This window comes from Bos javanicus, chromosome 18 (assembly GCF_032452875.1).
Source record: "Bos javanicus breed banteng chromosome 18, ARS-OSU_banteng_1.0, whole genome shotgun sequence".
NCBI classification, from domain to species: domain Eukaryota; kingdom Metazoa; phylum Chordata; class Mammalia; order Artiodactyla; family Bovidae; genus Bos; species Bos javanicus.
This window is the reverse complement of record NC_083885.1, coordinates 55,181,723-55,204,143: the sequence shown is the minus strand read 5'-3', so window position 1 is coordinate 55,204,143 and position 22,421 is coordinate 55,181,723. Positions and strand designations below refer to the sequence as shown.

The 22,421-nt window shown below is 56.4% G+C and overlaps 3 protein-coding genes across 6 annotated transcripts in view; 1 reads left to right on the top strand and 2 right to left on the bottom strand.

Moving 5' to 3' along the window:
* GRIN2D (glutamate ionotropic receptor NMDA type subunit 2D) overlaps positions 1-3,785 on the bottom strand; it is a 36,138-nt gene extending 32,353 nt beyond the window's left edge. Inside the window, exons 1-2 of the mRNA XM_061388871.1 lie at positions 1,980-3,785; positions 907-1,172 (exon numbers count right to left, since the gene is read on the bottom strand). The gene's annotated coding sequence lies outside the window, so the exon portion shown is untranslated. The remainder of the gene's footprint in view (positions 1-906; positions 1,173-1,979) is intronic.
* Positions 3,786-3,885: 100 nt separating this feature from the next.
* Positions 3,886-12,158, top strand: KDELR1 (KDEL endoplasmic reticulum protein retention receptor 1). Its single transcript, XM_061388917.1, has 5 exons — positions 3,886-4,181; positions 4,825-4,925; positions 5,232-5,390; positions 10,118-10,370; positions 11,397-12,158. Exons 1-5 carry the CDS (start codon positions 4,091-4,093, stop codon positions 11,429-11,431), a joined length of 639 nt encoding a protein of 212 aa, XP_061244901.1. The 5' UTR covers positions 3,886-4,090; the 3' UTR covers positions 11,432-12,158.
* Positions 12,159-15,323: 3,165 nt separating this feature from the next.
* The window catches only part of SYNGR4 (synaptogyrin 4), a 10,470-nt gene continuing 3,372 nt past the window's right edge, over positions 15,324-22,421 (bottom strand). For all 4 annotated transcript variants that reach the window (XM_061388905.1, XM_061388909.1, XM_061388906.1 and 1 more), the window contains exons 3-5: positions 17,595-17,832; positions 15,872-16,011; positions 15,324-15,616 (exon numbers count right to left, since the gene is read on the bottom strand). In XM_061388905.1, coding sequence (XP_061244889.1) covers positions 15,383-15,616; positions 15,872-16,011; positions 17,595-17,832 — 612 coding nt within the window. In that variant the 3' untranslated portion in view covers positions 15,324-15,382. The remainder of the gene's footprint in view (positions 15,617-15,871; positions 16,012-17,594; positions 17,833-22,421) is intronic.

The following is a 22,421-nucleotide window of genomic DNA, read 5'->3' as shown; positions in this document are numbered from 1 at the left end:
ATCCAGGGGCCCAGCTTCCTTTACGCCCAGGACCCAGGAATCCAGGCCCATAGCCCTCTCCTCCCTTAAGGACCCCTTGTGGTCTCAAACCCCATTCGTCCAGTATCCTGGGCAACCCCCGCCCCAGCTCCAGCCTCTCTGAGTCGCCCCACTCAGGTCCTGTGCACAGTACAGTCTGTCCCCCAGCTGAGGAGAAGGAGGAGGGTGCCAGAGATTCCTGGGGTGTCCCTGTCTCCATTACTTCCCCCGGATCCATCACAGAAGAGATGAGAGAGCCACTTCGATCCACAGCCCGCGTTCCCCCCCCACCTCACCGCACAGTTCGCGTCGTGCTGCGGACGGCTCCCGCCCCCCCCAACCCCGTTCTCTCCCCACCCTAATCCTGGTGCTTGGAAGAGGCTAGAAGGGTATTCCAGAACCTTGAGGAAGGGATGGGAGCTTGGGGCAGGGGGTGCCAAGGCCTGGATACTCTCAAGGTCCTTGGCAGGGGTATTAATAGCCGACTGGCAGCTGAGAAGGGAGGGGAGATGGAGCTGGAGAGAGGGAGGTAGACCGGCCGAGGGGGGAGGCTGATGCGGGCGGTGGGGGGGGGACGGCTCAGAGAGGGAAGGTGAGAAGGAGAGGTGGGGGATAGAGAGTCGGGGCGTCAGGTGTATGGGGCTGGGGAGAAGGATCAAAGTGTCAGCAGTGAGGGGGTTAGGAGATCTGGGGTGCAGAGACCTGGGGAAAGGGCTCAGCAAGGGAGAAGGAGATAGGGCGCAAAGATTTCCCCCCAGAGAACCCTGTCCACCATTCCAGCCCTCTCCCTCCAACTGAGGCCCCTTGCCAACTTTCCCTGTCCTAGATCTGGAGCGGGGGGCGGTCCATGTTCCCACCCCCTCCCCTGCAGTCCTACCCCAGCCTTACCTTTTCATGACCCTTTTCTGGGGGGGTGTTGCGGGGGTGCCAGGAAAGGAACCGGAGTCCAGCGACCCGAAGATTCGGTGGGGGGCTCAGGGAGCCGCGGGGTGTGTGTGGGGGCCAGGCCCTGGGGCGGCGGCGGCAGCGGCGGCCGGGACCTCCTGCCGGCCTGGCTCCCTGGCTCTGGCTCTCTTCCTCAGTCCGTCCTGCCCTGTCTGTCCCCAAGGTTGAGGCCGCCCCGGCTAGGCGAGGACGCGGCTACACATGTTGCGCTGGAAGTTGGGCCCCGGACATTGCGGAGGCTGTCGGGGTGTCCTCTCGCCGCCCCGACCCCGTGGGGATCCCCCCTCCGCCCACCCGGGGTGCCCCCCTCTGCCGCTTCAGCCCCGGCTCCTCCCCCCTGTCCATGTGTCCGGTCCCGCCTCTCCCTGGCTCATTCGCAAACCCCCATTCTGTGCCCTCAGTGGCCCCCCCCAAGTCTCTGTCTGTCTGTCTGTCTGGGTCACCTCTGAAGCCGATGGCCAGTGTGTGTGTTTGCGTAAGGGGCAGGCGGGAGACAGCCTGTCTGGGCGACTGCTTGCCCCTTCCTGCTTGGCCACCTCCCACCTCCAGGCACCCCCCCCACGCCCCCACTCTCAAATACAGGCGGACACACACACATACACACACGCATACACGCACCACCTCACTTCCCTGGGATTCCCCTAAACACCCCCGGAGCTTGAGGAGGGAGACACACACACACACACACATAAACACACACACACTGGAGGGTCTGATGGGCCAGGCTGCCGCTGCCGTCAGGGGCTGTTCAGACAGACAGGAGGACACGGGCAGCCAGACGCCCGGCTGGACGCAGGCAGGAGGCGCAGAGCCCAGGTACACACCATGCATCCGGGTTTGGGGGAGGCTCGGAGGGAGGAACCTGGGGGGCCCGCGACACCCAGGCAGGTGGCTCGGGGTCGAGACAGACAGACAGACCCCTCCCTCCCTCCCTCCCGCCCTCAGCCGCCGCAGCCCTTACAGACACACCCCCCCCTCCAGCCCAGCCCCAGACACCCGCACACACAGATCCTCACCGGGCAGATGGCAGACGCACGAGAGACCCCTGGGGGCCAGGCGGACCCACCCGAGCCGACACCCCCGAGCCGGGCACCGGTGGCTAGGGAGGCTGCAGGCGGGTGGAGGGCGGTGGCGGCGGCCAGGGCTTGGAGCCGGAGCGGGAGGGACTCGCACACTCGCTCTGTTCTCATACACTCACACACACGCGCACACACACACACTCATTCGGGATGCGATTAACATTCAGTCCCCGTCCGCCCCTGCCGGGAGACCCACAGCCCCCCTTCTTGGGCTCCCTCGGGACCCCTCCTCCTGTCATGGCTGGGGGAGGGGGCCGGCCCCTTCCCCAGCTCCCAGCCTCTGCCTTCCTCCTGGGACCGGAGAGTGAGGGGCTGCAAATAAATCCGGGGACAGGGGAAGGGGCCGGGGGCGGGGGTGCAGTCGGGGACTCAGGACCTGCACCTGAGCTCCAGGGCCCAGGGGCTGCCTGCCCTCCGCCCCCTCCGCACGCTGAGGTTTGCGAAGCAGGAAGCCATCCCCAGACTTGAGTCTGTCATGCTAGGACCCATTTTTTGGCTTCGATTGCCCCGGGAGGCCAGGCCTGCAAGCAAGTCTCCCTCATGAAGCCAGGAATCCAGGCTCCCAGCCCCCTCCTCTCTCAGACCCAGAAATTCAAATCCCCAGCCCCTTTTGCCTCCAGGACCCAGGAATCCAAGCCCCCAGTCCCCTCCTCACTCAGACCTAGGATACCAGGTATCCAGCCCACCTCCTTCCTCAGCTCCAGGAGTCCAAGTCTCTGTCCCCCTTCTCCTCCTGGGACCCAGTGATCAGAGCCCCCTCCTCCAGGCCTGAGTCCCTTTTAGACCCTCAAACTGACTCCTTAGCACAAACCACACTCAGGGGCCCACGCGTCCAACACTCATGGATGTCACCCTCAAGCACTCTATCCATCCTGCGATCTGAGGAAACTGATGCCGCTGTGCCCCTTCTGTTATTGACAGACCCTGACATCCATCACCCATGGTTATTCAGACATCCAGGAAGAAAGCACCAGGTACCCCCTCTTAGACGCAGCCTGTTTCCCCTCGCATCCCTCAAGAGCAGTTGCCCAGCTCCTGCCCCTCCTGATAAAGAGGGAGGCTAGGCCCCGTGTATCTATGAAGGGCTAGGGTGGAGTGTGGCACAGGACACCCGGGCTCCCGAGAGTGTGTCTGTGTGCCTCTGAGGGGGCAGTTCCGGGGTTGGTGGGTGGGTGGGGGTGGCCAGAGCCAGGGCTTCCGGCTACCAACTCCAGGGTCACGGAGAGCAAGAGTGAAGGCTCATATTTCTGAAAAAGAAGAGACTGGGCGCCTGAATTTGTGGGTCCCAGAAGGAGGAAGGGATTGTGCATCTTGATTCCTGGGTCTACGATACTTGGGACACAAAATCCTCGGGTGGGACCCTAAGTCCCAAAGAAGCGGGGACTGAACTCTTCTTGGGTCAGGGGGTGGAGAGGCTGGCGGCTGGACTCCTGAGCCCAAGGGAGGAGGACACTGAGGTCCTGGACTCCTGAGTCTGATGGAGGAGGGGCCGGAGGCTGCTTTCTGTTCTCTCAGATGGATTGGAGCTGGAGGTCCCTGAAAAGCCAGCCTCTGGGTCTTTGCGTAGGATCCTGAAAGCTCAGAGACCTGCCTCCCGAATCGCTGTCAAGGGCACAATCTATGCGGCTGGGCTGCGACCTTTACAGAGGCTGCGCCTCGGGGAACAGGCGCCCGGATTTGGGAGTTGCGGGTCTCAGCGACCCCGCAAGTTCCTAGGAGGCGGCCTTGGTGGGGAACATTCGGCGCCCGGCTCTGCAAGGGCGGAGAAGCGGGGGTAGGGGGCGCCAGAGAGCCGGGACTCCGCCCTCGGGGCGGAGCCTCCCGCCGGACTCCTCCCCCTCCCGCCCTCCTCCCTCTTCCTAGCTCCGGCTCGGCCACCAGCTCCGGCCTCGGCGCCCCCTCCCAGAGCCCCCTCCCCGGAGCGGAGCCCACCCGAGGGCACCTCTCCCGCCCCCCCGACAGCCCAGCCGCCCGGCCAGAACAGCAGCCCCGGGGGGCAGCCCCCCTCCAGCCTCCCTCCAGCCCAGCCCTGCCAGATCCCCCCAACCATGAATCTCTTCCGATTCTTGGGAGACCTCTCCCACCTCCTAGCCATCATCTTGCTACTGCTCAAAATCTGGAAGTCCCGCTCGTGTGCCGGTGAGACACCCACGGGGGCGGAGGAAGGGGCAGAGTGCGGGGGACACCCCAGGACTCGGGGAGAGGGTTTGGAGGCATAGGGAGACGGGTCCCCTTTCCCGTCCCTGCTTGCTAGGGGTCCCTCTTCCAGGTCCGGGGTCACCAGGGGGTCAGCTCCTATCCGCAAACCGGGGATGCATCCAGTTTGGTGGGGGTGGCTCCAGGCACCGAGTTCAGCCTTCCCCCGGCCCCCATCAGGGTGGCCTCAGAGTTGCTGGGGCTGGGAACAGGGAGCTGTGGCAGGCAGGGAGGTGGCTGGAAGTTGGTGACGTGGACTGTAGCGGCCAGGAAGGGAGCGGGAGGCAGGCAACCTGTTCCGGAGGCCAGAGGTCAAGGGGGGGTCCTCCTGAGGCCCCACCTTGGATCCGGACTGCAGGAGGACCCTGAGGGTGTTGGGGGTGGCCGTGAGGCCTAGCCCGGGACACAGCCTCGGGTTGGAGTAGCTTTGGGGCCGGGCTGCCCCCTGGCTGTGGGCGGTGGGAAAGAGCCCTGCTCCGGCCGCTGGCTGGGGAGGCCTCTGGGGACAGCTGCCCTCCAGAGCCGCCTCCAGGCTTGTTCCAGGCCTTGGCCCCTGGTGTATTGACCCTGCCTGTCTGCACCACAGGGATTTCAGGCAAGAGCCAGGTCCTGTTTGCTGTGGTGTTCACTGCCCGCTACCTGGACCTCTTCACCAACTACATCTCACTCTACAACACGTGCATGAAGGTAAAGGCCTCCTGAGGGGAGCCGCCAGAAGGGTCGGGGGAGGAGGGAACGTGGGTCCCAGGCTTTAGGGAGGAGGGGGCTGGGGGTCCAGACTGCTGAATCTGAGGGGGGCGGTGACAGTGGCTGGGACTCCTGGGTCTGCGGGGCTGGGGGCCAGGACTCCTAGTTTGAAGGAGGAGGGGCTGGAGGCTGGACCCCTGGGTCTGAGGGAGGAGGGGCTGGGGGTCCGGACTCCTCAGTCTAAGCTCTTGGGGGCTGGGGCCCTGTGCCTGGAACTGAAGCTTCCTCCTCATCCTCACCCGACAGGTGGTCTACATCGCCTGCTCTTTCACCACAGTCTGGATGATTTACAGCAAGTTCAAAGCCACTTATGATGGGAACCACGACACGTTCCGAGTGGAGTTCCTCGTCATTCCCACGGCCATCCTGGCGTTCTTGGTCAACCATGACTTTACCCCTCTGGAGGTAGGCCACCTGCAGGGTCCCGGGAGTGGTGTAGTGGGGTGGGGTGGGCTGCGGGAGAACGGCTGTGGACAGTGGGCCCAGTCAGAGGCTTCCTTCTGCAGGGTTTGCTCAGACTTCCTCCTTTTAGGAAATAACGTTCAAGACAGGGGCCCTGGAGTCGAATGACAGCAACGTCATGGCAGCTGCTGCTGCTGCTGCTGCCGCTGCTAAGTCGCTTCAGTCGTGTCCGACTCTGTGCAACCCCATAGACAGCAGCCCACCAGGCTCCTCTGTCCCTGGGATTCTCCAGGCGAGAACACTGGAGTGGGTTGCCATTTCCTTCTCCAATGCATGAAAGTGAAAAGTGAAAGTGAAGTCGCTCAGTTGTGTCCGACTCTTAGCGACCCCAGGGACTGCAGCCTACCAGGCTCCTCCGTCCATGGGATTTTCCAGGCGAGAGTACTGGAGTGGGGTGCCATTGCCTTCTCTGGTCATGGCAGCAGCACTCACCAAGTACCAGACGCTGCTCTGAGCATGTCACACATGTCATCGCTTTACTTTTCACAGCAGCCCTGTTTTATAGATAGGAAACTGGGGCTTGGGGAGTCAAAATGACTCTTCCAAAATCATCGGCCTAATGAATAGTTCAGGAGTTGGAAACAGGGGCTCTAGGGGGCCAGGCTACTTGGATTTGGATCTGTTACTTTCTATTAGCATGACCTTGCGCATGGAACTTGACTTTTCTGTGCCTCAGTTTCCCTGTCTGTAAAGTTAAGATTAGGTCACTGTGAGGATTTCCTGAGATTAGCCAGCATCGCTTACACAGGGACTTTAGAACCAGAGAGCCGGGATTTGAAGCCCAGGGCTTCCCTGGTGGCTCAGATGGTAAAGAAGCTGCCTGCATTGCAGGACACCAGGGTTTGGTCCCTGGGTAGGGAAGATCCCCTGGAAGAGGAAATGGTAATCCACTCCAGTGTTCTTGCCTGGGAAATCCCATGGACAGAGGAGCTTGGCGGGCTACAGTCCATGGGGTCACAAATGCTTGCACATGACTGAGCGACTAACACTTTAGAAGCTGTGGGGCTTTGGGCAAGTCATGTAATTTCTCTATGTCTGAGTTTTCTCATCTGTAAAATGGGGATAGTTCCTACTTCATAGGTTCTAACTCGGGATTGATATTGATAAAGCACAATGTCCGGCAGTAGGCAGGAAGTGTTGTCCATGATCGTTGCAGTGCTTTGGGCCAAGTGTATATATACTTCTGCTCCTAAAGGCTAGCTGTCGTGGTTTTTATTGCCTGGTATTTTGGTAGGAGCTATACAGTTTCCTGGGAGTAATTTTGAGAGGGACTGTGGTCAGTCTGCCATCTCCTGCCTCCAGGGGCCTGGCAGGAATCAAATTCAGAGCAGTCTTTCCTCCCCCAGTACCACTCACTCCTGCTTGTAAGAAGCTGGCTCTGGAACGTCCCTGGTGGTCCAGTGGTTAAGACTTTGCACTTCCAAGGCAAGGGGCGCGGATTTGATCCCTGGTTGGAAAACTAAGATTCCCGCAAGCCGCCCCTGCTTTGCTGATGTTTTCAACAGAAACTATAATTCAGGAGTTTTCCTGAGACGTCTCACTTGACAGTTTTGGCTACAGATTCCAAATCTATTTCTAAAAGCATCCTGCAGTCTTGACAAATCTGATTGAGGGGTAACTTTGGCCCGAGTGCCCCAGAAATGTCAGAAGGAGGAAACCCAAAGGTTAGTTGCAGGGTCTGGACTTGGGAAACTTCTGATCACCATCATCTTGCATGGAGCACTCACTGAGCTGGACCCATTCTACAGGCAGGGAGACTGAGGCTGGAGGAAGGCAGTGGCGCTTGCTCTAGGCAGAAGAGGCTGGACCAGGATCTAGGCTTCTTGACTCCAGGTTGGGTGGTTTGGTTGGGTGGTTCCCTCATTCAGAAGGCAGTCACTTGTGCAAAGTATTGGCACCAAATCTATGTCTGGCTCTGCGCAAATCCGACATCATCCCATCTGATCCCTTTGCCACCTGAGGAAGCAGACCTCGTCATCCCTCTTTCTTTTAGGACTAAGGTGAGGCTCCCAGCTGGCACTAGTGGTAAATAACCCGTTTGCCAATGCAGGAGATGCAGGTTCGATCCCTGGGTCGGGAAGATCCCCTGGAGGAGGGTATGGCAGCCCATTCCAGTATTCTTGCCTAGAGAATCCCATGGACAGAGGAGCCTGGCCAGCTACAGTCCATGGGGTCGCACAGAGTCGGACACGACTGAAGCAGCTTAGCATGCAAGGTGAGGCTCAGAGGTGAGGCCTCACAGAATTTGAACCCAGGTTCGCCTGCTTTCAAAACGCGTGCTTTGTTAGTCACTTAGTCATGTCCAACTCTTCGCAGTCCCACGGACTATACCTGCCAGGCTTCTCTGTCCATGGGATTCTTTAGGCACAAATACTGGAGTGGTTGCCATTCCCTTCTCCAGGGTATCTTCCTGACCCAGGGATCAAACCCTGGTCTCCTGCATTACAGGAGATTCTTTATCGTCGGAGCCACCAGGGAAGTCCTAAAACCATGCTACCTCCAATTAAAAAAAAAAAAAAAAAAATACCCTTGCTAGCATTGGGTGCATGCGGAAAAACTTTTTTAATTATAGAAGGAGAGGATTCCTTAAAAATTCAGACGTCATGAATAGATCAAGTAAAAATACAACAGACCTTTTCTCTCCTTTTTTGTCATGATTCTATTCCCCAAGGCTAGGAATTGGGTATATATCCATTTTATGGGCATGTTTCCTGAGAGCCTCAAGTAACCTGATTTACCGAGAACCTTGCTGGTGGATTCTGAGTGATTATGGGAACAAACCCTGAAGTCTAGCTGCCAGGATAGGAATCTGTTTCTACCCACATCTCAGTTGTGTGGCCTTGGACAAGTTACTGATCCCATGGGCCTCAGTCTTCTCATTTGTATAAGGGGGATAACAATAGGTCTTAGCTCATAGGGTTAAGGCATAAGCCAGTTAGTAGCTGTAAGGTGTGTAGAGCAATGTCTTGAATGTAGTAAATGCTATATAAATGTCAGTTCTTAGAAATACATCCTGATGGTCGCCACTTCGCTCCCACAAACCAAAACCAGCCAGGAGGAATCACACCTGCCAGCTGGTGTTGTTGTCTGAGTGGAGGTTTCAGTGAACTGACACCTCACAAGTCACCCCAGGTGGGGCTTTCAGGAAACTGGGGACTGAAAAGGGGCCAGCAGCTGTCTTCCCTCTCTTGGTCTCCCTCCTATGATGCCCTGTTCTGCTTGCAAATGATGGTCAGAGCTCCCTGAATGGTGGCCCATGACAAGCACTTGGGGACCTCGCTCCCATCCTCTCGTGCATTCATCCAGGCATGGAGTAGGTTCCAGGCATTATGCCAGGGGCTGGGCCCACAGAGTGCCCAAGGTGTAGGCTCCTGGGCCTCACGGAGCTCACAGTCCGGTGAGGAAGGGGATGTGACAGGGAGGAAGACAAGACGGGATGTGACAGTTCTGGGGGAGGATGGTCAAGGAGGGCCTCGCTGATGAGCTGAGGTTGGAAAGAGGTGGAAGAGGCAGGATGTGACTGTCTGGGGGGACAGCTGCAGGAACAGCAAGTGCAAAGGTCCTGGAGCAGAAGGAGGCTGGTGTGTTGGAGAACCAGACAAGGCCTGGGTAGTCCGTCGTAGCCTGGAGGGACTCGGAGATGAAGCTGGATCAAGGAGAGCCTTGAAGGTTAGGAACTTAGAGCCAAGGTTAGGAACTTGGGTTTTATTCTGGATGTGATAAGAAGCAGCTACTGGAGGGTTTTGAGCCAGAAAGTGACACGGTCTGATTTATGTCTCTCAAGCTTGCACATTGAAGGTTGCCCCTACCAGGGCAGGAAAATCACCCCCACTTTAGAGAGAAGGAGGTGGAGGCTCTAAGAATCTGGCTGTCTTGCCCAATGTCTCATAGAAGGGAAGTCTCAGAGCCAAGATTCCAACCTGGTCCTCCTTTGAAGTGAAGTCACTCAGTCATATCCAACTCTCTGCAACCCCATAGACTGTAGCCTACCAGGCTCCTCTGTCCATGGGATTTTCCAGGCAATAGTTCTGGAGTGGATTGCCATTTCCTTCTCCAGGGGATCTTCCCAATCCAGGGCTCGAACTCGGGTCTCCTGCATTGTAGACAGACGCTTTATACCGTCTGAGCCACCAGGGAAGTCGGGTCTTCCCTTGGGAGAGGCGTAATTGCCAAGTGCTCTGAATACCGGCTCTGAACTCTTTGTTCAAATCCCAGCTCTGCCACTCTCTAGCATTGTGATCCTGGGCGTGTCTCTTACTGTCCCTGAGCCTCAGTTGCCTCATCTGTAGGAGGGAATGCTGGGGATTTCCTGGTGGTCCAGTGGTGAGGACTCAGCACTTTCACTGTCAAGGCCCAGGTTCGGTCTCTGGTGGAGGGAACTAAGGTCCTGCAAGCCACGTGACTCGGCGAAAAATAAAGGAGGGGAGAATGCTAGTAATTTTACCTCTCTCATGGGTTATTGTGGGGATCGACAGAATACGTGTGGGGTGGGCAGAGTGGTCGCTGGCACACAGGGAGTGCCCGGCAGGCATCGTGGCCCCCCGTTATCCGTTCTCCCTTGTCACTGTAACCAACACACCCCGTGTCCTCCCCTTTCTCTTCCGCCCTGTTCCCTCCCTCCCTGCCCTCTGCCGCCAACTCCCCGGCACGCGCCCCCTCGCCCCCCGTAGATCCTCTGGACTTTCTCCATCTACCTGGAGTCGGTGGCCATCCTGCCGCAGCTGTTCATGGTGAGCAAGACGGGTGAGGCGGAGACCATCACGAGCCACTACCTGTTTGCGCTGGGCGTCTACCGCACGCTCTATCTCTTCAACTGGATCTGGCGCTACCACTTCGAGGGCTTCTTTGACCTCATCGCCATCGTGGCGGGCCTGGTCCAGACGGTCCTCTACTGCGACTTCTTCTACCTCTACATCACCAAAGGTAGCTGGCGGGGAGGCAGTGCGGGAGGGAGCCTACACCTTCTCCAGCCCTGCCCTCCCTCCCCTGGGGCCCTGGCTCCACCTCCTCTGCCCCAAAGAGAGGGTCAGGGGTGGCCTCTGATTCTCTTCTCTTGGGATTTCTCCTAAGCCCTTTCTCCTGCCCTGAGGTCCCAGACCCACTGTCTCTCCGTCTCACACCTGTTAACAGATCCGAAATCAGCAGCCCCAGCATCGCTCAGGGAAGGGAGGGCTTCTTCTCTGCTAATTGATCTCTGTCCTCACCCTCAGGGACTCCGGCCCACCAAGATTCATTCATTCATTCAGTCAGTCAGTCAGTCAACCAGCAAATTTAGGGAACACTTTCTATGTCCGTGGCCAGGGCGAGGCTCTGAGATACTGCCAGGTCGAGGCTCTGAGATACTACCATAGGGGGAAAGATGGATGAAGCCCTCTCCTCCTTTTTTGTATTATAATGTGTGTGTGTGGAGGGGGGTGGCGAGAGGGTGTGGGACGAATGAACAAGAGAAATGACTGCAAACAGTGAGAAGGGCAGAGATGGAAAGGAACCAGGGAGGTGTTGGTGGAGAGTGAGGGGGTTACCATACATGGGGGTGGGCGGTTGGGGGAGGCCTCTTAGAGATGGTAATTAAAAGCTAGGTCCCCAGTCAGTTAGCAGGAAGGGAAGAGGAGACTGGAGGGCAGAGGCTTGGAGGCAGCCCAGGATTCCTGGCAGGGAGAGCAGAAGCAGGGGGTGGTTTTGCCCACTGCCCATCAGAGATCCAAGGCCTCCAGGCCCAGGAGTCCTTCCAGGATGGAAGAGGAGAAGCCAGTGTTAGGAGAAATGGGTCCATGACTCAGTCCCTCAGCCTCAACCCTCAGTAATTCAGGTTGATCCCCCGCCATGGCTAATCCGGACTCCGGAGGCTGCCCCTGCCAGCCCAGCGTCCAGCCCCTGGTGTGGGCGTGGGAGGCTGTCCCCTTTTTAGGGGCCCCGTGGTCATGCCCTCCCCCGCCCCTCTCTTCACAGTCCTAAAGGGGAAGAAGCTGAGTTTGCCAGCGTAGCCCCGGGCCGTCTCCATCTCTGGGACAGCAGCGGCGAGAGGCAGCGGAAGGCGGCGACATGAGATGAAGAGCCTTCCGGTCCAGGGGTGACTTTTTTAAGAACCCACCTCTCCCGGCTCCCCAGCTCCACACCTGCTGGGTTTCAGGGGGGCGGTGGAGGACCCAGGTGTTGGGGGAGCTCAGGACCTGGGCTGTTTGTAGTTTTTTGCCTTTTAGAGAAGAAAAAAAAAAAATCTTTCCACTATTTAGTTTTTGATTCTGATGACTCCTTTCTCTTCTTACTCTCCGGCTCCGATTTTTATAAACTGTTTTAAAGTGTCCTGTGGGGTGAGGCAGGGTTGGAGATCTTTCCCCTCCCTTGAGCCCCTTGGCTTCCTTCTGGATCCTACCACCCCACCTTCCACCCCATCTCCAGCCCCACTGGTCGCCAAACACTAACTCTGCTGAAACCCGCCTGACACCTGCCTGCCTGCCGGACCTCTGACCATGGCCATGAACACACACCCCCATCCACCCCCCGCCCCCCAAACTTTTGCACTGGGGAGAGGGAGGAGGGGAGGAAGTTCTCCCCTGATTTTTCATAGTAATTTTTTCCAGAATTTGAATTTTGGGGTTTTTTTTTGGCAATTTAGCGGGGCGTGGGAGAGGGGTTGGCCCGAGGGGTCACATTTTTGTACAGAACTGAAGGTTGATTCTTTGTTCTCTTGAAATAAACTGAGGAAAATGATGCCTCTCTTTTGCTACTCCTTGCCCTCTCTCTGGTGTTTGTTGGGGTACCCGACCCCGGCCCCTCTCTCTCTGCTTCCGCTTTATCCTGACCACTGTTGGCAGGAGACCCAGGCCTGGGAGGAGCAGGAAGACAAGAAACTGGGCTCCCTGAGACTAGCTGCACCCTGACCACCGGGGAAGAGGTTTTGGAGGAAGAAAAGATCTCAAAGATTCTTCTTGTCTTGGCACACCACTTCCCTGACAGTTAGTTCTCCCTAATCTCAGGGTGGCAGAGGACAGCCTTCCAGAGTCTGTGATTTGAAAGTCACCAAGGGACAGCCCCCCGCCCCCGTCCCTCCGTCATTTTTCATTGTGTGGAACTGCTTTATGTTTTCTTTAAAAAAAAAAAAAAAAAAACTGAATTGGTTGCCAGCCTTTAAACACCAGATTTTCCCATTAAAATCGAGATTTCTGGCTCCTCTTGAAAAAAAATCCGTCAATCTGACAATGCCGGGTCCTCATTTCTGGGTGGCAGCAGATGGCTGGAATGAATGGCTGGGACGCGAACTCCGCCCCCACCTCCCCCCGACTCCCATCCCCTCCCCCTCTAGTCCCCGGGACTTGGCTGAGGGGTTGACCATCTATTATTGGGCTGATGCTGTTGTCTTGTGGTTTTGTGCTGTGAAGTTCAAAGGAAAGTGAGTACTTTCTGTGTTTCCCTCCAGACTGGCTTCACATCTGATCTGTTTCCTTCACTCATGTTACCTGCCTGGCCCTTGTCAGCCTTTGGAGTTTTGCCCTGGATTCTGCCAGATCCCCTACATGTCCGCTAAGACCTTCCTTAACCAGCCTCGGTTCTCCTGTAGGCTGGCTCTGGAAGCTTCAAGAGGCAAGGAGCTGGCGTTTCTGAGCATTTCATGAGCACCAGGCAGAGTGTTACACGGGTGAGCCCGCAGGGACCCTCAGAGCCCCCTCCCTTTGCTGCGGAGGAAACCGAGGCTCAGCGGGGGTGCGAGTGGCCAAGGTGGTGTAGGCACCCCAGTTTCCTGCTGCTGGATCCCGGGTGCTTAGCCACTGCTGTGGAGTTTTGCAGATGTTCTTCCTTCCTTTCTAAGCCTAGAAGCCTCACACGGAAGATGGAGGAGCAGGCCTGCTTCAGTTGATTCAGGGTTGGGAGCACATGTGTTTTCGACCACAGTCTGCAAACCATTGATCTAAATCCGGTCCGAGGCTCTGGTTTGACAGCCAGCCCAGCGCGGGCCCAGAGACATTAAGTGACCCGTCCAAGGTGATTCAGCCAGTGACAGGGTGAGGACCAGAGCTTGGGGGTTCCTTCTGTTTCTCATGCCGGAAGCCTGCCCTCTGCACGGTTGCTTCTTCCTCCAAGTGCCCATAGGGACCACAGCCTGTTTATTTCTGCACCCCTAGCACTGAGCACTGCCATGCATGAAACAAAAAAACGGGGACCACGGAGCCCATGTTGGACTCCCCACAACTCACATCCCTTTGCCCAATCTGTAAGTGAGCCCTCTGCCGCCACCATGGCCCTTGTGTGGGTGTGTTTGGTTTTGCTGGCATAACATTAAATTTCCTTTGTTTTTGTATTCATTGCCAACCTATCCTACATAAAAATAAATGGATGTCCAGTTGTTCTAGAAATACCAGAAGGTTCTAGAGCTACACCGTTCAATACGGTGACCGTTAGTGCTTGAAATTGGTGGCCCCACGTCAGGGTGTGCTGTCTGTGTAAGATACATGAAGGATTTAAAGAACTCAATGCCCGAGAATGTAAGCTATCTGGCTAGTGACTTTATACTGATGATATGTTGAAATGATAATATTTTGGATATGTGTGTTAGTTGCTCAGTTGTGTCCAGCTCTTTGCAACCCTATGGACTGTAGCCTGCCAGGCTCCTCTGTCTACACAATTGTCCAGGCAAGAATACTGGAGTGGGTTGCCATTTTCTTCTCCAGAGGGTCTTCCCAACCTAGGGATCGAACCTGGGTCTCCCGATTGCAGGCAGATTCTTTACCATCTGAGCCACCAGGTGGGTTAAATAAAATGTATATTCATTTCACTTGTCTCATTCAACTTCTCACCCTGTGGCCAGGGGACAAATTTAAATGCCCCATTTCCCTGACACCAAGGCTCAAATTTGACTTCTTTTGGACAGCACTGTTCTATTTTTTTTTTTTTTTGGCTGCCCTGCTGCTTGTGGGATCTTAGTTCCCTGACCAGGGATCAAACCCATGCCCCCTGCAGTGGCAACACAGGCCTAATGGCTGGACACCCAGGGAAGTCCTGGACAGCACTGCCCTAGACATCCTGGGCCACTGTGCTGAACGCTGGGTGCTGAGTGAAGGCTGCCCCTTCCTGGCCCCCACCACTCCCTTCATGGGTGCTTTACCCACTGGAGTCACCTGCTGAGTCTTGTGACCCGAGCACAAGACCCTGAGCAGCTTTGGGGTTCTAGAGGATTCCTTCCTTTCTCCCCAAACAAGCTTTCAAATATTTGAAGACGAGTATCTCCTCTGATGTAGGTCAGGGACTTGTCATCCTTTAGTCCTCACTCAGCATGGTTTTGAGCTGAGGAGTTGGGTATCTTGTCACTGGGGTGAGTTAAAGAGTGTGGGCCCTCGCTGGACAGCTTGGGGGGGGGCCTGAGTGTTCGCCCTGGTTCTCCTTGGCGCCCTCTCCAGCGGTGGAAGCATCTTGTCTGTGAACTTGAGCTTCCTCGGCTGGACAGCGGGGCACCTCCTGCCTCCCTCCCGTGGCCAGTGCGAGCGGTAAAGGGCTCACTGTGCGCAGGCCCAAAAGAAGGGTTTCCTTTCCCTCCCATCACCGTCCGTAGCTGTCAAGAGGGCACCCAAGGGACTTCCCTGGGGGGCCAATGGCTAAGACTCCACGCTCCCGGCACCGGGAGCCTGGGTTCGTTCCCAAGTCAGGGAACTAGATCTCACACACCAAAACTCAGAGCTCCCACGCGCAACTAAAGATCTCACATGTCACAACTAAGACCTGGAGCAAACAAATACAAAAAAAACTTAAAAAAAAAAGTGACACTCGGATGGAGAGTCCGGGAGGTGGGATGGAAATGGGACCTGCCGCAGAGACACCCTCCTCTCAAGGAGACCCCTGGCCGCCCGAGGGACCGGAGAGGAACAGACGTGAGAGGAAAAGGGCTGTTTTCCGAAACCCTTCTGGAGGGAGGATTCTGTCTTTATTGGTGTAGAGGAGGCTCTCTAGTTGTCGGGCATCATGGCGAGGCGGGGGGCCTTCGGGGTGCTCAGATAGGGGGACAGGGAGGAGCTGGCGTAGCTCGGGCCGTGGGGGCCGGTGGTGGGCGTGTTGACCGGGCTGGCAGCGGACGGCGGGGAGAGGGAGGTCAGGACCACGCCGCCCTCATCCAGGGAGCGCTTGTAGGGGACCGGGGCATCATTTCGGAGCTCCTGGAAGGCCAGGTAGGCCTGGAATATCTGCGGGCAGAGGAGGGTGAGCTGGAGACTGGCTGGGGCGGGCTGGGGAGGGGGCCGCGGGCAGCACTCCCTGAAGCTGGGCTTTGTCTGCCGGGAAGAAGGTGGGGGGCCTTCTTCCCCATTTGCCCAAGACACAGAAGGGGCTTGCGGAGGCCTGGGTGAGCTTTGAGAGCAGGTAGGTTCTTGCCCTGTTAACCCACACCGTCCCGCCCTGCCCTGCTGGGGGAGTAGGGGTGGGACGGGGGTCCTCCTCACCCAGACGAGGATGGAGAAGAAAGAGAAGGTGATGGCGGCCTTGGCGCTGTTGCTCCCTAGGAGGAAGTATCTGGGCGGCGAACGGTGCCACTGGTTGGCCAGGAAGCAGAATCCCACAGCCCAGACGCCTGCCCAGATGACTGGGGGGTCGAGGGAGAGAAGAGGGGCGGTGTGGGGGGCTGAGGTCTCCACTGTGGCCTCTCCCTCCCAGCCCTCTTTAAAGAACCACCTGGAGTGGGCTGCTATATCTGCTGTGGGGGTCGGCAGCCACCTGTGACTTTTTCCATTTCAATCAATTAAAAATTTCAGTCCATTAAAATAGACTTACAAAAAAAATTTCGGGACTTCCCTAGTGGTCCAGTGGTTAAGACTAAGCCGGCCAATGCCGGGAACACAAGTTCAATCTTTGGTCCAGGAGGAACCCACATGCCTTGGAGCAACTAAGGCTGTGGATCACAACTTCTGAAGCCCACACGCCCTAGGGCCCGTGCTCCTCAACAAGAGAAGCCACTGCGATAAGCCTGTGCACTGCAACTAGAGAGTAGCCCCGCTTGCTGCAACTAGAGAAAGCCTGAGTGCATCAATGAAGACCCAGGCAGCCAAAAATAAATAGATAAGGAAAAAATTTAAAAAATATTTCCACCCCTCGATGGCACTGGCCAAACTTTGAGTGCTCAGCGGCCATGCATGGCCCGTGGCTCCCGCACTGGGAAGCCCAGGCACAGAACAGCTCCGCCCTCACAGAACCTTCTTTTGGATGTTGCTGGACTCAGTGATCTCTAGGGGCCCACCCAGCCCTGAGTCTCTGGAACTGGGCAGGTGTGGAAGAGGAGAGGAAGGAGCCTGGGGCATGAGAAAAAGGAACAAGCAAGTGTCGGGCGCTGTGTGCCAGGCTCTGTCTAAGGTGCTCGGCATTGGTTAGGAGGCTAGGCTTGGCTTGGAAGCCTGGATCTGCCACTCGGGGTCTGATTACACAACCTCCTTAAGCCTCAGTTTCCTCCTCTATGAAATGGGAATCTGAACAGGCCTTCCCCCCTCAGGGGTTCTAAGGAAGAAAGGAGACGGGGCGTGGGGCGCCCTTGACACGGTGCCATGACACGTGGGGCATGCCCGGGAAGTGTCAGCATTACTACAGGTGTCCTTTCTCGCCTTTCATCCTCAGAAAAACCCTGGAGGTGGTTTTTTGTTTTGGTTTTGGTTTTTGGCCATAACCACAAGGCACGTGGAACTTCCCTGACCAGGGACTGAGCCAGTGCCTTCTGCAGTGGAAGAACAGTCTTAAACACTGGACCACCAGGCAGTGGGGGTTCCCATCCCAGCTTCCATGGAAGCTCAGAGAGGGGAGGAGAGCTGCACATCGAGGCTGCGCCAGAGGTGAGATTTCAAACCCTGCTCTGCCTGGTGCTGCGCTCTGCACCCTGCCTCCCACCACTGGTGGCTTTTCAAGAAAGGCTGTGAAGAAGGGAGGTGAATGCCTGGAGAAAGCTGGGCAGAAGAGAGGCTTCTAGAGTTACCCTGAGGGTCAGAAGAGGCGACCTTTGCACCAAGTCTGAGGGATGGGCAATGATTCCCTCAAACAGCGGGTGCAGAAGAGCTTCGAGAAGCGAGGGATGAAGCTCTGGGTCACGGGCGGAGGACGCTCTGAGGTGGCATCCTGGGGGCCCAGGGGAGCCTGGTGGTGGGGGCTGAGAGCTCGGGGCGGGCAGTGCCGGGGCTCACCCACCGGCCAGGATGAGGTCCAGGAGCTGGAAGGCCGTCTTGAAGCGGGTGCTGGCGAGGCGGACCTCGTGGGCATCCAGGGCCAGGAAGGCCAGCGAGCTGAGGAAGGCCAGCAGGCCGGCCCCCACAGCGAAGCTGCAGGCTGTGCTGTTGCTGTTGAGGACACAGTGCAGCTCCGAGTTGTCGGTCTTGTTCTGGTAGCCGTCGGTCAGCAGGGAGGAGAACACGATCAGGGAGAAGACCTGTGGGTGCGAGGGGGGTTTCCCAGAGCCGGAATGGAGCTCCATGTCTTCCCAAATCCCGTCCTCATCCCTCATCCCCATCACTGAGTCGGGGGGAGGGGTCTGCTGTCCACTCTCCCGGTGGTTCCAAGCCCTCTTTCCCGGTCACGTCCTCCGAGCCTCCATCCTGGCTCGGGCCTCATCCCGCCTGCTGGGGCCCTGCCCCAGCCTCTTGCCGGCCTCCCTGGCTCCAAGTCTCCCCAGTCAGCTCTCCAGGGAACCTTCCACACTGCCCATCCTGGCTCCCAGCGCTGCCTGCCCTCCCCAGCCCTTCACCTCTCCTCACTCACTCTTGCCTTCCACGCCACAAACAGGTACCCGCCGCCAGACCCAACAGGAAATGCTTATTAGCACATCGCCCGGGACACAGGAAGAGTGAGCAATGAGTCTCTGCCATCCTGTTGATCCCATCTGCCTCTCAGCCCTTCCCTCTGCCTGCCACTTCTTCCTCCTCCCTCCCCGCTCAGCTAATTCCTCTCCATTTTCAAAAAGGAACTTGTGAAATATTCCAAAGACACAGAAAAGAACAGAGGAAATGTAACCAACAGTGAGAACCTGACAAACATTCACCTTTTGCTCCAAGATTCTTTAAAAAACAAAAAACTATTTTGGCGATGCCACACAGCTTATAGGATGTCAGTTCTCTGACCAGGCATCGAACCACGGCAGTGACAGCACCAAATTGTAACTACTAGGTCACCATGGAAATCTCCAGGCTTTTTTTTTTTTTTTTTTAAGCAAATACAGGGATTTCCCTGGTGGTCCAGTGATTAAGAATCCGCCTGCCAACGTGGGGGACACAGGTTCAGTCCCACATGCCACAGAGCAACTAAGCCCATGCACCGCAACCACTGAACCCGGGTGCTGAAGAGCCCGTGCTCTGCAACAAGGAAACCCACTGCAATGAGAAGCCCACGCTCCACAACTAGTGAGTAGCCCCTCGCTCGTCGCAACTAGAGAAAGCCTGCATGCAGCAACGAAGACCCAGGGCAGCTGAAAACAAATACGTAAATAAATCAAATCAAATTTAAAAAACTTAAAAAATAAGTAAAGCAAATACAGCCTTGGGACTTCCCTGGTCAGGGAACTAGTGCCACCCGGCGTGGCCAAAAAAAACAAGCAAACGCAGTCTCGCTGATAGGCTGGCCCTGTCGCCGCTCAGCACACCGGGGTAGCACCGTCTGCCTCTACTGCTGGCTTCTACCATGTTCATCGATGAAACCACCAGTGTACTTCACCAACCCGTGCCATCCTTACAGCCACCCTAGGATGTGGGTGCTGCCAAAAGTCTCTCTCTCTCTTTTAGATAGTGGAGCTGAGGCACAAAGAAGGTGGTGAATGGCACAGAGCCCATCAGCTGTGAGGGGGCAGCGCCTGGATCTGAACCCAAGCGGTCTGGCTCTTGAATCCGCTTTGCGCACGTACATGCTGTGCATAGTCGATCAGTTGTGTCCAACTCTTTGCGAACTCATGGACTGTAGCCCACCAGGCTCCTCTGTTCATGGGATTTTCCAGGCAAGAATGATGGCGTAGGTTGCCATTTCCTTCTCCAGGGGATCTTCCCAACCCAGAGATCGAACCCAGGTCTCCTGCATTGCAGGAGGATTATTTACCATCTGAGCCAGTAGGGAAACCCTAAATCTGCCCTAACTCCTGCTATTAATGTATCTGCCTGGACCAGATGCCTGGAGGGCAGCGGTTCCTATCACTGTGATTCAGGGACAATTTGAAGCCCCGGTGGCTTGTCCCTGACGGTCACAACACAGCCTGGCAGGGGTGACACCAGGTATGGAAGGAACCGTTGTGTATGTGTTGGGGGGTGGGAGCTGGTCCAGGGGGTGCTTTCTGGATTCGGTGAGGCCTATAAGAACAGGCAGGGTGAAGAAAACTATGGAGTGGGATGATCTCTGGGGGTTGGGAGGGAGCCAGGGAGGGGGCTGAGAGCAGGGGCGGGGCAGGGTCGGCTCCAGGTGTGTGAAGGCCCCTCTGGGGCCATGCAGAGATGGACTCAAGCCGGTGAGACTGGAGGCCAGGAGGCTGGGAGGCTGGGGAGGAAGCTGGGGCCTGCAGTTGTGGAGGGAGTCAAGATTTGAGCAGAAACTGAACCCAGGGGGCTGGATTTAGGAGGAAGTAAGGCTTGATCTGAACAGTACCTTAACTAATAAGTTTTGGGGGAGGGATAAATTGGGGCCTGGGATTGACATGTACACACTACTATATATAAAATAGATCACAAGTAAGGTTGCTCACAAGTAAGGGAGATGGTGAAGGACAGGGAAGCCTGGCGTGCTGCAGTCCATGGGGTTGCAAAGAGTCTGACACGACATAGTGACTGAACAACAGGGTGGCTCAGTGGTAAAGAATCTGCCGGCCAAAGCAGGAGACCCAGGTTCTATTCCTGGGTCGGGAAGGTCCCCTGAAAGAGGAAATGGCAACCTACTCTGGTATTCTTGCCTGGGAAATCCCATGGACAGAGGAGTCTGGCAGGCTACAGTCCATGGGGTTGCAAATAATCAGATACGACTTAGCAACCAAACAACAAAACAAAGGACCTACTGTATAATATGGGGAACGCTACTCAATACTCTAATGGCCTATATGGGAAAATAATCTAAAAAAAGGGTGGATATGTATGTATGTATAACCGAATCGCGTTATACAGATTCAGTATACTGATTCCTGAAACTAGCATAATATCAACTGTAATCAACCACACTCCAGTAAGAATTAAAAAGAAAAAACTGAGGAGTTTTGCAGGCAGACAGGAGGAAGGGCATTCCAGGCAGGCCGATCCATGTGTGCAAAAGCCAGCTGCTGCTGAGTGAAGCTCCTGCAGGGGTTGGAGAGAAATCTTAGCTGAGGGATCTGGTATGAAGTGAGGCTGGAAGTGCGGGCAGGGAGGCCAGACCCTCAGAGGCCTTGAACACCAGACGGAGGGGACTGGACTTGGGAACCATGGGAAAAATTAAATTTCTCACTTAGGCTTAATTTTATGCATGGCAGGGCTCTGAGCAGAGGATGGCCAGGGTTAGATCTAGGGGTTCAAGGCAAACTCCAGGGTCATGATGGATGGGAAGGGGCTCCTGGGAATCCAGTGAGATTTAGGACTTGACATTAGACTTGGTGACTGATTGGATGTGGTGGTGCCTGGGGATGGGAGGGAGGGAGGAGACAAGGGGAAGGAAGTTCATTAGAATTTGAACTCCTGGACAGGTTGCACGTGGGACCCTTCTGTCTGCACCCAGGACCCAGTGCCAGGCTGGACCTCTGCACACGTGTTGGAAGAGTGAATGACTGGCCCTTCTTTTTGGCTCTTGCTCTGCCCTTTCGAGTAGGAGCAGGGAGGCAAGGACTGACCCTAAACTCCTCAGCCTCTGTCCATCCGCCTCTCTCCTTTGTCTTACTTGCCTTCTCTGAATAAGAACAAACAAAATAATAATAATGACTTTGTTGTTGTTGTTGCTGCTGTGTCGTGTCCGAATCTTTGGCCCACCAGGCTCCTCTGTCCATGGGATTCCCCTGGCAAGAATATTGGAGTGGGCTGCCATTTCCTCCTCTGGAGAATCTTCCCGACCCAAGGCTTGAACCTGAGACTCCTGCATTGGCAGGTGGGTTCTTTGCCGCTGAGCCACCAGGAAAGCCCAATAATAGTGACTAGTCCCTCCTTTTGTCCAGCACTTTAGCTCTAAGGGAGGGTATTCACATCCACTCCGCTTCGGGGCTGCAGCACTGAGTCTGCAGGAGGGGAGCGTCTTGCCCTGCTGGTCTGAGACAGAGCCAGGTCAAGGACAGGAAGGCTCATTGATCATTTTTGAGCCCAGATACATTTTACCTGCGCCACCTCCCTGCAGCCTTGCTCCAGTCCTGCATGTTCGAGGTTACAATAATAATTCATTGCTGTTTCACAGGTGATAAATAGAAGCCTTGATGGCGCAGTGGAAAGAGCCAGACGTGTCTGACCCCACCCACTGGGTGGACCTGGGCCAACTGCTCACTGCTTGGCATCTCAGTTTCCCTGTCTGTCCTGTGCCCCAAAGAGGTGGGGGCCTGGCTCTGAAGGTAATTCTCATGACTGGCCAGAGAGGAGACATGTCCTCTCAAGGTTAGTCGTGGAGAGATGGGATTGGAATCCAGCCCCCCTGACTTCCAGGTCTGTGGGCTGTCTGTCTGCTGACCCCCCTAAATCCTTGGGCTGCTTTTGGACACACAAGAAGGGGGCTTGGCTGGGCTGGAGGGACTTCAATCCTCTGAAGCCTGAGTCTGACCTCCTTCCACACCCTTCCTGGCCTTTCCCCAGGGAGGGAGCAAAGACTCATCAGTTAAGGCACCAGCTGGCGGGCGGCCGTGAGAAGGACGAGAGCACCAGCTGCCCAGAGACTCCCTACTGAGGAGCCAGGCCAGGGGGGGAAGGAGGAGAGGGCGGCAGGCGGGAGGAGGGAGGCGGCAGGCAAAGTCCGTGACTGAAGAGTCTGGCAAAGTTGGCGGCCCTTCCCCCCAGCCCTTCCCCACACCAGTCCACACCAGCTGGGCCTCCTTCTCCCTCACCTCCC